Source organism: Andrena cerasifolii, chromosome 4 (assembly GCF_050908995.1).
Source record: "Andrena cerasifolii isolate SP2316 chromosome 4, iyAndCera1_principal, whole genome shotgun sequence".
Taxonomy (NCBI): domain Eukaryota; kingdom Metazoa; phylum Arthropoda; class Insecta; order Hymenoptera; family Andrenidae; genus Andrena; species Andrena cerasifolii.
The window spans coordinates 5,630,516-5,646,792 of NC_135121.1; the positions used below are offsets into that span (position 1 = coordinate 5,630,516).

Below are 16,277 nucleotides of genomic sequence, written 5' to 3' on the forward strand. Positions count from 1 at the left end.
TTTTGAGAAATTCGATTTTGAAAAAAATTGCAAAATTTCAAATTTGAACATCCTTTGTGTCGAATTATTTGTTGCGTCAAATTATTCTATGAACCCTCCCGAATACAACGATACAAGTTATTATTACAATATGAACATTTAAATATGTTTAAACAAACGATCAAAAGTACTCCCGAAATGCACTCATTTCTGAATATATTTTTCAATTTATTTCCGAAAATAAAGGTCTAGGAGAAAATCTGACTATTCCACGCGATGCAGCGGACATTTTTCCTTCGGAAAGCGTCAACAGAAGTGGTAAGACACTTTTTGTTTTCAATACAGAAGCGAAATAGTTTGGCAAAACGTGCGGCGTCGACAGTGGTACTCAACGGCGGCGCGCGATGCACTGCCGCTCACGCAATCGCTTAACGCGCGTGACTACCACTGTCGACGCCGCACGTTTTGCCAAACTATTTCGCTTCTGTATTGAAAACAAAACGTGACTTAGCACTTCTGTTAGTGGTTTCCGAAAGGAAATTTTCTGCTGCATCGCGTGGAGTAGTCAAATTTTCTCCAACACCCTTAGTTTTTAAAATATATAGCAAGATATCTGCAAAAATTGGTGCATTTCGGGTGTACTTTTCCCTTTGATCGCGAGGGTTCATAGAATAATTTGACGGAACCACCAACCGAATAACTATTACCGTTTCAACGGAAAAAATGTTCAAAGTTGAAAATTTGCAGTTTTTTTGAAAATCGAATTTCTCAAAAACTGAGAAATAAAAAACTATGAGTAACGGCTACTGAACGTTACAGAACAGAAAAAAGTTAAATTTTGTTGGACAGTGTAATACCATCGTTGCTCAACAGAGATGTATTAAAAAGACACAGAAAAAGTGTTGGCCACGTGCAACAATGGATCAAGGACGTGTAATTATTGAAACATAATTCGAATTAATCGGACAGCCAGAATTTAATCCGATTTCGTTCAGGAAGCCTGAGACTTTAGAGCGTGTCTAACGAGAGGCTCACACTAATTTGGTTTTTCCTCGCAAATCGCGGACGCAGAACAATTCTAAATTTCTATCTGTACATTCGCAATTAAGTTTCGAACTTTTATCCGCGTGCTTTACTTCTTGCGAAATAACAGAACAGTGTTATACGCTAATAATTGCGTTTTACTGTAAATCCAAATCGTTATCTTGGCTGAAAAGTAATTCCCCCGCCTTGAAATAACTTAGCTAAAATAATCACGATTTCGTACGAAAGAAGATGCAGTAAATGTAGAAAAAGCGTACTATTTTGTAGCACAGTTATCTCAGTAAATACTAAGCCGCGTGTGTTAACAGAAATATTTTAAATATGTCTAGCGTGAATGTCCCAATTTCTGTTCATTTCGTATTTTTCTTATTATTATATGCGTTACGTTTGTGCTATAGTTGCAAAAAAATAATTCCAAATTATCTAAACATTCACGCGAGTGTTGCACGAGCTTGGGGCAATACATACATCGCTACTTTTCACGAGCAGAAATACGGTCATTTAGAGCATTATATATTTAATTACACGTTACTAACAGTTAAACATCTCGAAATATCGTTCTTAAATAGTTTTTGAGTCGGTTGATTTATTATTAAAGAATTAATCAATTACTCTGCAAATTTTCATCACAAACAAACTTTGTACACGTTCTTTATGACGACTAACCTCTTAAATGAGCAGAAATTGGGACATTCACCTTAGCTGTTATAAATTATGTTGAGGTGTGAAAATATACATATGTACTCGGCTCTCAGCCTTGATCAGGAATAAAAATCTGTTTCGCGATAACCTAGATGCATCTAGCAACGTCGTCGTTAGAGAAACTGTAACTGCCGGAGAGAATAGAAGAGCAAGCGGAGGAAAAGAGACGCAATGGCGGAGTTCGTTGACCGTCAAAGAGAAGTCAGGAGCGTGACTGTAACCGTGGCTGTGATCGTAATCCTGATCGCAACCGTGATCGTAACCATGACCGACTTGCGTCTATAGATCCTTAGAAAGTTGTGTGTGTATGTTACATGTGCACAGGAAGCATTAACGCTGTATGTATAGAAATATGAAAAAAAAAATATATATATTACACAAATGCATACAAAAGCCTACAGGACTGATAAATTTGAGGATAACAAATATATTAGATGTAAAATCGTTATATACCGTAAACTGGGGGAACATTGGCAGGGTTTTGAAACATTTTGTTATATAATGTAAAAATTAACACGTTTACATTTGCTTTAAGTATCCTATCATAACATTGCATCTTTCGTGGTTGTACTACAAGTGTCAAAATGCATAAAAATTTTTCGTCCCTTTCCTTCTTTGATAGATGTTGAAAACGTTACCGTACCGGGGTAACATTGGCACATCGTGTAGATAGCATTAACGGGTTAAGTTTTACTAATCTGATGTCAGTAAGGTACATTGACACTTAAATTTGTTTATGCGGTTTTATTTTTTACATCTTAACTAAAATCTCTGGTAACATTGGCGCATCATGTAAATAGCATTAACAGGTTAAGTTTTACTAATCTGACGTAAGCCAATGTAATCCCGGCGTATGCCAATGTTACCCCGTGCTGCCAATTTTCCCCAGTTTACGGTATACATGCCAGTTGTTATTTTACAATATTGTTTTGGGGGAGAGCGACATTTAGGGCAGTATTCTCAGTCGCTACTTATTCTTAAGCAAATACCAGCGGCCGTAGCCGTGATGGAAACACCGGTTCTCGTTAGATCACCGAAGTTAAGCATCACGGGGCGGTGTACTGGGGAAAGATGGGTGACCACCTTTCTTCCGGTGCGCTGCTGCTGCTGGGACCCGAAGGAGAAAAAGGAGTGAACAAAAAAATTGGGACTATAATAATAGAGTAGTTCGTTGGGCAATATAAGCAAAAAAATAAGCTTGAACGCCATCCTGCTTAAAACACAGGAAAACAATAAAAACAACTTAAGCAAATACTGCTTAAGCATGCGGCATCCTCTACTAACCTAGTAAGCTAGTACAGGATGCCGAATGCTTAAGCATTTGCTTAAGAATAAGTAGCGACTGAGAATACCGTCCTTAAATTAAGTAATATAAAAATAATGTTATCTTAAACAATATTAAATTTCTCTATGTAAAGAGAAAATTCAATATTGGTGTACGACATTGAATTTGCTGCTGTAAAAAATTCACTTACATACAACTCGAAATCGATCAAGTAGCTTGAAAAATTCAATACAAAAATTTTACAATACAAACATCATTATTTGATAAACTAATACAAAACATTTTATGAGCATTTCTAGCGTCATTAAGGGGAGGTTCCGGTCTAAAAATCGATTATTTTTATTTCATTTTTGGAATGTTCAACCTTTTAAGAATGCGTGTTTAAAAGGATTTTTTTGAAATTCGTAAAATTCCCGAAGTTATAAGCATTTGAATAGCGGCAAATGCATGGGTAACACCCGGCCACTCGGCGCTCACGTAAAACTTTATTAAACACGTTTTTCTCGAAACAGTGTTCTACAAATCGGTGGAACCAATATCTCAAAAAGTTATTATCCGATTCGACCGAAGCTTTTTTTATTTTGAAGAATATACTTATGCGTAGTGGAGAAACCACTAACATTTGAAATTTTTTGAAAATTTGTAATTTTTAAAGGCCTTGAAATGACGAAAAATATAGAGAAAAAGTAATTTCAAACTTCAAGTGTCGTTATTTTCTCAAAAAATATTTTTTTTCGTAATTTTTTCTGGTAAGTCTACTAGCGAGTATCGTGCCTTTTAATAATCTGGCATTGTTCTTTATTTCAGACCAATGGTTTAGTTACTACAGGTTCCACCGTTTATGATGAATTTTTTGACCCCTCGAGTTCAACGACTCCTCAGTGCCGTCTACAATGATTAATTATAAAAAAATATATATATTTCTACAGTTTAAGATATCCTTAATACAATGCAAAAAGTCCCATTAAATTATATGTAGTAGTTTTCCTTTAATTAATTCCTAAAGGTCACCTATTTTTATGCGCTCTAGACCGGAACATCCCCTTAAAGAAATAGATATATGTATACCTTTATACATAGATTGTATATATGTATGTACTCGCTTCAGTACAGTTATAAGTTATAATGCACAGAAATGGCCACAAAAGAAATTATAACTGCGGTTTATGAGAGTTTTTGTAATATATATTGTACACAGGATGTCAGGCTACTATCAATATAGATATGTGTATGATTCGTGTTTGACGACTATGTATCTACTGTACTGCAAATACGGTTTAAGTCTAGAGTGCCAATATTTAAACCGCGTATAATTTGAAAAACATATTTTTACGTTGCGTTTGCGTCCAGACAAATCCTCAGATTAATTGCCAAATAGTTTCAGGAAATGAACTGGTTTTTACCACGTAAAAAATAAGCGTACAAACATAATTTGCTTTCCGTAATATTATAAACAATTAATATTGTGTGGTGATGAATTAAGTAGATAAATAATTATTATTAAAGAATACTTGAATAATACGTGCCATGCCTATTTGCTATGGGACACTTTTTCAATGATTTCTTTTATTCTTTATTTTGCTTTTAATTACGAAGAATAGTAGGAAATTTATATAACAGTGTCATTAACCGTTTTCAAGTATATGAAAATGATTTAACTTTCCTCCCGTATAAAAATGTACGATAGTATGTGTGTAACATAACCTCAAAAGTTTCTAACTAAACTGTATACAAAGTTCGATCTGTTATTTTTTCAAAATTTTAATGTTAAAATTGAGGATTCATAAAAAATTTTATTCAATAACTTAAGGTTCTTATTGATCGTAGTATGCAATTAAGAAAAGTATCAACATAAAATCGCAACTAAGATAATATACACAACTGACCATTCAGTCAATTTACAACGTTATATATTTATACTTATAGTAAAATAAAATTATAAAAAAAATTATTATTTAAATATCGTCTGCTTCACCTCGTTAGCTTATTAGTTTTTTTATCTTAAACACTTCTATTATTGTATTGCACTCTTCACATAATAATAATAATTATGCAGTAGCACGAAATATTAACATTAAATCATTCAAGAATATTTGATATTAATCGGCAAATATTTGATTAAACATAAAATGTACATGTAATAAAAATCAACCTTTTATTGAACATTGAAATCACCCAATAATTGAAGAATGCTAAGATGTTATACCACAATCGAAAATTATATTCTGTACTTGTTACAATTGCTACATTAACTGCGAGTATAATAATTTATCAGGTATATTTTACAATATAAAATATATCACAGCTTTATTGTATAATTACATATACGAGTAAATGTCATGTAATATTAAATAGCAGCACTTAAGAATAATTCCATTACATGCAAATGGCAGATTTGGATAAGTCCATGTAAAATATATTATCTTCCAAATATGTTACAGTTGCTTATCAGCAGATAATAAAATACTTAACTTTAATTGAATGATTCGGTTTTCTATCATAAATTTTAATTCAACAATAATACACTATTGGCGTAATATTACATTATTTCTAATTTCATTTTGTTAAAATATATAGAGAAGATAATAAATAATAGCGATACTATTATTATCGTTATCATTATCGTTAATGGTAACCTCGTTTCTCTCGATTCGGAATTTTTGTTTCTAATTTTTTTTAATACAAGAAATAGAATGTTATAGTAAGTATTATTAAACGAAAGGAAAAAGTACAACGCTTTAACAGCAGATTACTATTAATTATAAGATCACTGAAAATAACAGATGAAAAACAAATCGGCTTAAATCCGAACTTGAAGACGAAACTATTATTAATAAATTCACCATGATTGGGATACAAAATCGTAATTAGCGTCGATAAATTTTCTAATGTTGATTAAAACCAGAGATGGGCAAAAAATTATTTTAAATAAAAATTTCGTACACAAATTTTTATTTAAAATAATTCTTTGCCGATCTCTGATTTGAATATTAATTTACAGGTGTATTTAATTCAATTCAATAGCGAACTATATTATTCAGGTATGTAAAATTCATGACGGAGTAGACAATATATTTAATATATTTTCAAAAATATTCGTGTAAAATAAATGCGGAAAAGCGAAATGAATATTGATAATCACTTTTCATTAATATCCTGTTCAGCAGACGAGACGCCTGTGGTTTTATGGTGGACGCCTTTTGGAAACGAAGGGAAACTCCGAGAATGTGGGAATTATCGTTGTTACTTCACGAGTAATCGAACTTTTCAGTATCATCGAAAAATAAGTGTAACGTTATAAATTTTCTATATTATTTCTATCGATAAGGGCTTAATTACTTTCGCAATTTTCATTTAAGTTTACTCGATCTCTCGCTACGAATATGGCTTTGAATTAATAATATCGAGGAGAAATCAGTCGATTTATTATTGCAAAATCTATTTAGGCATAGGGTGGATGTACCAGTAAACGAACACGTACCAGTGAATGGACATTTCATATTAAAATGAGTAAAACAAGTTATTAAAATAAGCAACTAATTAATTAGAGACTTCTTTTAATTCCTTGCTTCATATCCAAAGAATTTTTGCAGCACGTGCAATCAATCGAGCTGCGAACATAATTTTATAAAAGTGTTCATTCATTAGCCTTAAGTGTTCATTTATTGGTGCGTTCACCCTACGTTGTTTACATTTCTTCCAAGTGGTAAGTTGAAATTCACCTGCTATTAAAAACGTAACTGTACTTTCTAAAAAATTCAGGCTCTCCTTTTCTACGGTAGTAGTTTTCAAATTGACGATTTACCAAAGTGGAAATCCGACGGTGTTCCGTGGGGTTTAATTCACGAAGAATCTCCGAGGAATAATCCTATTCTTGTCCAGCAGGAAGCTCTAAATCTTTTTACATATTCTTCTACATTTAGCAGATTTAGCGACGTGCCTCTCACTTTGGTCGATCTGCCTGGAATCACAGAATTATTAGGCAAGTACGGTAAACCTTAACACGTTAAAATTGCTACAAAGAATAATCTTTCCTTCCATTTCGTACATTCTTTCTACAATTAAATTACGCGATGATACAAAAATTATAAACTGTTCAAGAGTACCGCGAAGGCAAGTGTTTATCCAAGGAACTAATTTTTATTTAAATTTCACAGGTACAGAATATTTCGTCTCAACCAAAGAAAAAACTAAATTGATGTACACGAAGGATCTGGCACCATTGCTTTACATACAATCTGACTGCGATACCGCGAGTAATAGAGATGTCTATGTAACAGAATTAATGAAGTACATACGTGTAGATTCGTACGGCGCATGTTTGAATAATGCTGAGTTCGATAAAAGGTTGAATTGTTTCTACAGGTTTAAAAAGAAAATCGATTGTATTGATCATATTAATCCTGTGCATAATGCAATTATTGTAATGTAGGCTAAAGGAGAATTACCTCGAGGCATTAAACAGGGAGGATTTTCTCTCTTTCGCTGGCAATTATAAGTTTACAATAGCTTTTGAAAATGCAGTCTGTCACGATTATATCACCGAAAAATTATGGAGGCCTCTTATCGTTGGATCTGTACCTATATATTATGGATCACCATCGTTCAAAGTATTACAATTAGATTAGCATGGAGTTGATACACTACCGCGTTTAATTCATTATCTCGGTTCTTTGTTTGTTTTTTTTTAAAGATTCGAAAGTATACAATGTACATATTATGTAAGATGAATTTCATAAATCGATTATTTCCAGTGGTTCGCGATTCAATCAAACATATTTAGACTCTTTTGTAAATTTAAGGTAAATATTATTTTGCAATTATTGGTTTGCCGAATTATTATCAATTTCTGTTAAAATATGTATCGACGTAGATTTATAAATCCACTCTGTGAAGCGGAGGTTGATTTTCAAAGTAAGTAAATTGTAATCTTTACGATACCAAATTACTTGGGGTAAATGAAACTTATTATTTGATAATTAATAATGGAAATAGTCGGACTGTACAGGTTGTACGATTCATCCTATATAAATTGTACCATACATAATATGATTTGGATATTATTCCGAAAGGGACCGGTGTGGCCGATCAAGATCAGGTGTGGGCGGAGGGGTGGACCCTAAATTAAAGTGACCAGCATTTGAGCCCTTTGTCCCGTATTGAAAAGTGTCCCGGATTCAGAGATGGGCAAAATTTTTATTTAAATAAAATTTTGAATAACGACTAAAAGTTAAAAAAAAATTATCCGTTAACCCGAGTTAATTTCATTCCACACATGACGAATAATTTTTTTTAACTTTTCTTCGTTATTCGAAATTTTATTTAAATAAATTTTTGCCCAACTCTGCCCCGATTGGACATGTGACCTTTTACATTTTCGCAGTGGCATAAAGTCACTCTTTCCTCTACTTTTTTTTGTTGTGAAAAAAGAAATATTTTTTATTTCGTTTCAATGTATCACTTTATAATCAAAAGAACGTATTTTTAAATATATTGTAGATGCTTTAATAAACTACGGAAAAGATCTCTTCACGGATCTGTTAACCTTTTTTTTTTGCTTGCTTGCTTGTCCCGCATTGGAACAGAAAATATCTGGTCACTTTACCCTAAACCTAAATTTGTAGCTTCGGGTATTTATTAGTTTCCGAAATATTAATAAAAAATTATTCATTTTTTTTGGACATTGGCTACCCGGGAACCCTCCCGTCCTCCCATTTTTTATTTTTGAAATTTTATAACCACAGTCTCATTTTTAGCATCGCCAAATTCAAATCTAGCCCCAACCAATACTAATACCCGGGACAAGTTGCAAAATTGGAATGCATTGTGTCGGTATAAGTCAACAGAAATATTGTTAAGAGTGATTAAAAAAAATCGTTAAGCTGTACCCTTGTAGACAAATTACCCCTGTATCTTTTGAACGCATTAACTGCCGAAGCTAAAATATTATATTTGGGGTCTTTCCACACTCCTCGCAATACCCACCAAATTTCATCTCGCTCGGCCTCCGGCTCCTTTCAGAAGTACAGCCTATGATTTTATTATGAGCAGTTTATATACTTTAACAGCTCTTTAAACTTCTTTCAGGATTGGCTTCCAAATGACATGTCTGCAATTTCAGTACTTGATTTTAAAGATCCAAGAACTCTAGCCACCTTTTTACTTGATCTGTCTAGAAACGAAACTGCGTATGATAAATATTTATCACATAAATTGGTCGACAATTATGAAATAGCTAACCGAAGATTAAAGGAAACATTAGAACAGAAACAGAACTGGCTTCGGAATGGATTTGGCAACTACGTGGACGAATTTGAATGTCTCGTTTGCGAAGACGTGCAGAAAGCAAATAAGCAAGAAATAAAAATTGTTGATAGGAAACATTACGATTGCCCGCTGCCAAAAAATCCTCTAACAAGCGAGACTGATCGTGATAACTGGTGGACAAAGAAATGGCTTCTAGAGAAATGTGGTGCAAAACTATTAGCTCATTACTTGAAAAATAATCTTACAATTAATAGAGAAAAATTTGAGGACGATAAGATTAAATTACACGACGAAAAGAAATGTTAAATTCCTAATATCTTTATACCTAGTTTGATTTCTTATTAATATTCGAATTTCGACGCATATGCGATCGATACTTTTATATCGAGATCATACATTTTGGAATCTTCGAAAATTTTCCAAACTTTCATTCTCATTTGAAAAAGTGATATAAAGATTAGAAAAGAATTTTCTTACTTTAGTAACTACTTTTATATTAATTTACATACTTCTATCGTATATTTGTATAAACTTGTATTATTCTACTGTACTTTCCTATTTTACCAAACAGAAATAATGCGAATAAAATAACAGTAAATCCTCAAAATAAAATTAGTAGTTATACGATCGAGTAAGTTTTTTTTATTCAAGATTTCACTTACCAATTTTTACATAAAGCGATACAGAATGCTAGACGACGTTCAGTTCGCAACCTTAGTTTGCAAAATGGGTGCAGGTACTTTCATCAGCTCGCAAAGATCGTTTCTTATTGGTCGAAGTTCGGAAACTGATCTCTCCCAATCAGTGACATTCAATTCGGTCAAAATTTTCAGCAAATCTTCTTCAGGAAGATCCATGTCTTCTCCGTAAAGAGTCAGAGCTTCGTACGTTTTTATCGCGGCCACCTTCCGCATGCACTTGTATTTATGACATAGAAAGATGCTTAGTTGGCAGAATGATCTCTTTGCGATTGGTCCACGAACCTGAGCAAAGTACGAATTATCATTACCGTAAAACCATACCACCATTTCCTTATATTGAATATAATAACGTGGAAATACCTGCAGGAGCTGGCAGAAAACGTTAATACTGCTTATTAGTAACTTCGTATTATTTGTGTTTTTTATTTCCTGCTTGAGTAACATTAAAATCCGTTCGGCGATGCCATTTTCGAAATCATCGAGAATAATTTGGATGCAACCGGAACTAAGTAAACGATCCAAAAATGCCAGAATCGACGTGATCATTCTTTCGTTCCTGTGGCTTTCTTCGAAAATATTCAAAATTTTATAGCACAAATTTCTGAGACCCTGCTCCTCTATTTCTTGCAAGTAAGAAAATAAAGAAACGCTAGAATGCTTCACCTGCGAGGAAAAGGAATTGAGAATCCCGTATTAAAAATAGGATATTAAAATGGAGAAGCTCTGATCCGTAATTACCAGGGATTCGCTTAAACCTCCGACGCTGAATATAATCCCTCGTAAAAGATTCATCGTGTAAGGGGGATAAGACAACATTTTAATAAATCGAGGAAAAGTAGCAGATTCCATTCGCCATTCTATAGTTTCTTTACATTCGTTGTAAGGGAATATGCTTTTCAATTCCGCGTGGTATGGAATGTTTGGTAGGGGTGGATTGCTATGAATGAGCGCACTGAAAACAGTCCCCGCTTGTGCTCGGATCCCGTCAATTCTCTCCACAGCTTGCTGGGCAATTCCTCCAATTACATTTGCCATTAGATCTTCGCTCAGCACAGATACCAAGTTCGCTTGGAACACTAAGTTTGTTAGCGTCTAGAATTATTTAAAGAATGTTATCTTCCATGAATCTGAACGATGTATTAAAAGTCATTAAATTGTAAAAAAAATTATAATTACGTGTAAACCAGTCATTGCTGACTCTCGTACCCAAGCTCCTATATCCCCGCGACTATCTATTGTATACTCCTTTAACGCCAATAAATAGCAGTCGTACAAATTATGCACGAACACTTGCCACTTGTCTACAAAATGTGAAACAATTATTCGAATCAGATTAGAATATTATTTTTGGTAATTACTTCGAAATAATTATATTTCATGTGGTTATAGCGCTTTCAGCACTAGACATGGCAGTAATAATTAATTTGAGATAAACTGACTTTTTCAGGATTATGAAGTTACTTTATAACGTTGTTTTTTAAATGAAACATTCTCACTTTTTAACGTTAATTGTCACGAAAAACCCGATATTTTGCAGGGGAAAAACGTAACTTTCAATTCGATATATTTGCTACGATGATGAAAGAATAAAAGTGGAAAAAAGAAGTAAATGAAAGGGCGCAAGAAAAAATTAATAAAATCATGGAATTTCGAGAAACAAAGTAACCCATTTCCTTCGGAAAGAACGATACTGCCAAAAGTTATATAAATTTGTATTTTTAATACAAGTCTATCGGTATTTAGAAACGAAATAGATTGGAAGATTCGGGTTCGTAATTAAGTGTAGAATAAAATTTCTTAAGTAAAGCCAAACCTGTTTCTTTCACTCCCAAAGTTTGGCACACCATTATTAATGCATGAATAGCTTCTTTTCTACTCTCGGCCCATTTTAGTGTACTCTCCGAGATTTCAGTGCATTTCATAAGAGCCTTTATCACATCGTGTACTCTTTCACGAATTACAAATAAAGGGAAATATCCTAGAAAATACAATTAATGGTAAAAAATGATTATTTAACTTTAATTAAGTTTAAACTTTCGTAACACAATAATGCGATATAGTAACATCGTTAATAATTTGAACCTTTATGATCAGAAAGGGATATTTTAGTGCTTCTTGCTTTACCTATAGCTTGCGCGAAACCTATCCGAGCAACTTGATTACTGGAGTTTAGATTATCAAGATAACGATTAATTACAGTAGCACGATCGTTACTATCCATATTAGTATAGTATTTTAGAAAGAATTCTGTGTGTGCTTCTGCAGCTTTTGTTCTTACTGCAGATACTTCATGACCTAAACATTCTTCTAAAAGATTCTGCCAGTCACCTGCAAAAATTATTTTTCACTGTAATAACTAGTTGTTGTTTTTACGCATCATACAGTTCAATTCGTACAATTTGTACGAATATTAAAAATCGTAAAAATAGTGGAGAAATAATTTTGTAAATTGAACGATTTACATTTACAATCGCTTTTAGAAAATTTATAACTGCAACGATTAAAACTTTGATTGCATTCTTAAGGGGTCATTCTGGTAATCACGCCGCAAAATTCGGCAACATTCAGGCTTTTTTAACAGACTTTAAAAAGAAAGAGGTTCTCAGTTCGATGTGTTTGTATGTATGATGTTTGTCCGCGAATTTCTCCGTAACTACTGGACCGATTTCGGCGAAAATTATTGCATTTAGTTTATCTTCAACCAACTTAGACCATGCAGAAAGAATTATCAAAATCGGTTCAGTAGTTTTGAAGTTACACCAAAAATCAGAAATCTGGTTCATCAACAGACTTCATTATTATTATTACGAGCAAATCTTTTTGTAGGCCTACTCATATTTTTTTTTAAATATAGTTATATAACTTAAGTAACTAAAAAGTACAAATAAATTTTTTTAGAAAAATTAAAACCGTCTTCAAAAAAATAAAAAATCATTTTTTTCCTTATTTATTCTACGACTCAATATTTTTAAGTCGGCGCCAGATTTGCACAGTGCAAATGATGAGGCGCTGGCATAAAAATATTGAGAGTCATAGATTAAATAAGGAAAAAAATTATTTTTTACTTTATCGTATATTTTTTATTTTTTTGAAGACAGTTTTAATTTTTCTAATTTTTTTATTTTCTCAGCGAACACAATGAATAACAATGTCAAACTTTTCTTTCATTTATTAAGCTACTTGTAATGTATACGGAACAATTTTTTAAATACACTTTTAATTGTGTTTTTTCAATGTTGTCTGGAGTACAAAATCGTGCCTTTGAAAAAAACGGCGGGTGTGATTTTAGCTCACAGACTCATCTGAAACAAAAAAAACCAAGCTGATTCTTAATCATTATGAGTACCGCTATCGCAGGTGCCAGAATTAGCCACGTAAGTAAAAATTTAACAAAATTGCGCGCATTCAAACTTCAAGTAAAAATGGAAAATTTCGAAACTTGAAGTTTGAATGCGCGCAATTTTGTTAAATTTTTACTTACGTGGCTAATTCCGGCACCTGCGATAGCGGTACTCAAAATGATTAAGAATCAGCTTGGTTTTTTGTTTCAGATACATTACAAGTAGCTTAATAAATAAAAAAAAAGTTTGACATTGTTATTCATCGTATTCACTGAGAAAAAAAGCCAGAATTTTACGGCGCGATTACCAGAATGACCCCTTAATGTCGTTTTATGCATTTTTTAGAGAAATGTGAACGTTCGTGAATGTAGTTCGATATTTTAAACGAGATCTCAGCACATTTGTTAAAAAGAGATTAATACTACATCAATTCTATTAACTTACAAATAATGTCCGTGGAAATTGGAAGATGGACAACGGAGCATTTCTTTACGAGCACTGCGCAAGCTTGCTTCATTAATTCACCTCCCAGACCTTTGAACTGCCCCCTTTTCCGAAAAGTATTTACTATATTTCTTACATTATCCATGACCGTAGCGTCAATTATATTTTCAATTCTTTCGTTATAACAGTTGTGCAGTGCTTCTAAAATTTCTGCGATCGCTAATACCGCGCCGTGTCTAATATTTAAATCGATAGAATTCAGCATATCTAATAAATTCGGTAGAACTGTATCCTTAATGTATTTCGGATCGGCCGGTGTTAGATTAAAGAGTGTTTTAGCTGAAAGTTCTCTAATCGCTGTATCCCAGTGCGTGACTTTCCTGGTAACCAAGTGGTCGATAAGAGGTTTCTTATACTCTTCGTACTGAGCGATTTGCGTGGCGATCTTCAAATACACATGGTTCCTGACCCCGACTTCGAAGTAATCAGCGATAGTCAGTATTTCTATTCCATGCGGGAAGTTCCCTTGTCTACCCACGTTTTCTTGAAACGCAGCAGAGGCGGCTCTTCTACAATTGATTTCTCTATCGAAGCAGGTAACGACCACCAGCATAGCCGCGATGTCTCTCACGTACGGTTGAAAAATATCAGGATCGTACGCTCTAGGGAATGCCCAGCAGATATAACAAGCGGCGTCTCTGATTAAATATCCAATCGACCCATAAGCTCTCGGCTCGTCGAATACCAAGGCCTGAAGGACCACTGGTATCACGTCTTTTAGACGATGAGGCAAAAGGAGGCCGCGCCTTCCTAATTCCGCTAACGCCAGGCATCCGCCGTGCCAAGCGGAATCTGATTCTCTGCCGCTGAAAAGATTCAGCACAAATCCTACTACATCGTCCGCTAAATCCATCGGTAGCCTCGCCGTTATTCTCCCCATCCCTTTCGCGGCGGACCATCGTATCGTAATTGCTTTGTCCCTAAGGCTTTGTATAAGCTGTTCGATGATATCCTCTATCGCCGGAGGAATGTCCGGATCGTCGTGATTAGCCGGAACATCTTTAATCTCGTCCGAACTCTCCGTGGCGTTAACATTCCTTGTTAACAGACATATAGGTCTACTGGTTCTTTGATATCTCCACGGTGCCAGTTTCGTCCCTAGCAGCGCCAAACCAATCCTCTGTACGACTTTTACTCCAAACTTTCTGATAAGATCCGCGGGATTATCGTTTAAACGAAACTGCAGAACCTGCTCCAATATTATCTGCGTGTACGGCTTGACGTCTTCTCTCGCGCTGTGCTTCAATATCGACGCTATGACTGCCAAAGGCCCGTGCCTTAAAGGATCGTCCTCCACGCATCGTAAGCACCACATTATCATCTCTTCCAGGTACAGTTTCTTGACGTCCGATCTCGTCAAGAAATTGGCGATCAGGAAAACAGCGGCTACGGCGCAGGCGTCTTTCGATAAGCAGAACAATTTGCATACTCTCAAGATCCTAACTATTATCGAATGTTCGACGTCGACGTCCGAGGCTTCCAGGCGCGAAAGCGGGAATGGTATTTTAGATATTATAGAAAGCCAAATCAGGAGGACGTATCGAGTCTCCCATGTTTCTACGTCGTTCGGATCCTGTTTCTCTAGCATTCGCAGGACGGGGAGGAGGTCTGCTACCTGCGTCGCATCGTAAGTACATATGTGAGAATAGATGTATAATATGCTTTGTAAGAGAGTCAATGTGTTTGTATACCTCGTGAGGAAGATGCGTGACAATTTTCTTGTACGTCTTAACGGACATAACGATGAATATGTATTTGAATGTGTTATGCCGTACAGTTTCCGTAGAATTCTCATCTCTGATGATATGAATTAATGGCTGTAATATATCGTCCAAATAAGGGTCCAGCAGCTGCCTCTGATCCTGGTATTGCGATAGTATGAAATTAAATCGGTCCCGATTCTTCTCGACAAGGCTTGCCGAGAGATTAACGTTCCTCAGCTCCGCGATTAGAAAAGTCACTTCGTCGATTTCCTTAAAAGCACTGAACCCGCAACCAACTATCTCCGGATCTGGACAATCATTTAGCACCATCTTTCTCTCGTAGCTCTTTGCCGTTATTCCTGAAAACTGCTGTCATCAATTAAAGTCCAGCCATAAGTACTTAAGTTCGCCTACAAAAGCAGAAAAATATGATGAACAAATCCGTCCGATCAAGGAGGCGAGGAAACCGGCTACCAGCGGTAGCCGGTTTAGAGTGGGGGCGGCTACCCGCGTCTACGCATGCGCTCGATGACGTCACGACCGGAACCAATCATCGCCAAGATGAAAATCGCTGGAAAATTCGCCGACACCAGCGCCACCGTTAAGCCAAGTCCATAGACATATATTTACGGAGCAGAAGCTGGGACTACCGGCGAGGGGAATGGTCGGCTTGGAGGGGAAAAGGCAGAAGTCAGATACAGGCTCGTCGGGTTAGCTTCGGAAGCATTCGGCATGCATATTCACTGCGTTA

At 35.0% G+C, this 16,277-nt stretch overlaps 2 protein-coding genes across 6 annotated transcripts; one reads left to right on the forward strand and one right to left on the reverse strand.

The window, feature by feature from the left end:
• The first annotated feature begins 1,904 nt into the window (after positions 1 to 1,904).
• Fuctb (alpha-(1,3)-fucosyltransferase 10) lies at positions 1,905 to 9,713 on the forward strand. Of its 2 annotated transcripts, none has more exons than XM_076809532.1 (7): positions 1,905 to 2,063; positions 6,012 to 6,051; positions 6,175 to 6,299; positions 6,773 to 6,992; positions 7,168 to 7,357; positions 7,443 to 7,620; positions 9,098 to 9,713. In XM_076809532.1, exons 1-7 carry the CDS (start codon positions 2,040 to 2,042, stop codon positions 9,581 to 9,583), a joined length of 1,263 nt encoding a protein of 420 aa, XP_076665647.1. In that variant the 5' UTR covers positions 1,905 to 2,039; the 3' UTR covers positions 9,584 to 9,713. The 2 variants fall into 2 exon arrangements, with proteins under 2 accessions (XP_076665647.1, XP_076665646.1); XM_076809531.1 differs by lacking the exon at positions 1,905 to 2,063 and adding an exon at positions 4,273 to 5,285.
• Tbcd (tubulin folding cofactor D) lies at positions 5,301 to 15,970 on the reverse strand. Of its 4 annotated transcripts, none has more exons than XR_013085056.1 (11): positions 15,515 to 15,970; positions 13,764 to 15,438; positions 12,103 to 12,306; positions 11,792 to 11,956; positions 11,155 to 11,279; positions 10,717 to 11,070; positions 10,339 to 10,641; positions 9,940 to 10,260; positions 7,459 to 7,591; positions 7,309 to 7,369; positions 5,301 to 6,971 (listed from the first exon to the last, which is right to left on the reverse strand). XR_013085056.1 is itself a non-coding variant. In XM_076809530.1 (9 exons), the coding sequence occupies exons 1-8, from the start codon at positions 15,854 to 15,856 to the stop codon at positions 9,979 to 9,981; spliced, it is 3,450 nt and encodes a 1,149-aa protein (XP_076665645.1). In that variant the 5' UTR covers positions 15,857 to 15,970; the 3' UTR covers positions 5,301 to 6,971; positions 9,940 to 9,978. The 4 variants fall into 4 exon arrangements, 1 of the variants encoding a protein (XP_076665645.1); XR_013085055.1 differs by having other exon boundaries at positions 7,459 to 7,585; positions 9,936 to 10,260; XR_013085057.1 differs by lacking the exon at positions 7,309 to 7,369 and having other exon boundaries at positions 7,459 to 7,585; positions 9,936 to 10,260.
• Positions 15,971 to 16,277: the final 307 nt, after the last annotated feature.

Excerpts from the sequence above, each read along its gene's own strand:
- Fuctb (XM_076809531.1), top strand. The coding sequence starts at position 5,208 with ATGTTATACCACAATCGAAAATTATATTCTGTACTTGTTACAATTGCT. Across the intron at positions 7,358-7,442 it reads AATGCTGAGTTCGATAAAAG|GCTAAAGGAGAATTACCTCG; the intron begins GTTGAATTGTTT and ends ATTGTAATGTAG. Across the intron at positions 7,621-9,097 it reads ATGGATCACCATCGTTCAAA|GATTGGCTTCCAAATGACAT; the intron begins GTATTACAATTA and ends AACTTCTTTCAG.
- Tbcd (XM_076809530.1), bottom strand. The coding sequence starts at position 15,856 with ATGGTGCTAAATGATTGTCCAGATCCGGAGATAGTTGGTTGCGGGTTC. Across the intron at positions 11,071-11,154 it reads CAGCAATGACTGGTTTACAC|ACGCTAACAAACTTAGTGTT; the intron begins GTAATTATAATT and ends AAATAATTCTAG. Across the intron at positions 10,261-10,338 it reads TTTTCTGCCAGCTCCTGCAG|GTTCGTGGACCAATCGCAAA; the intron begins GTATTTCCACGT and ends TACTTTGCTCAG.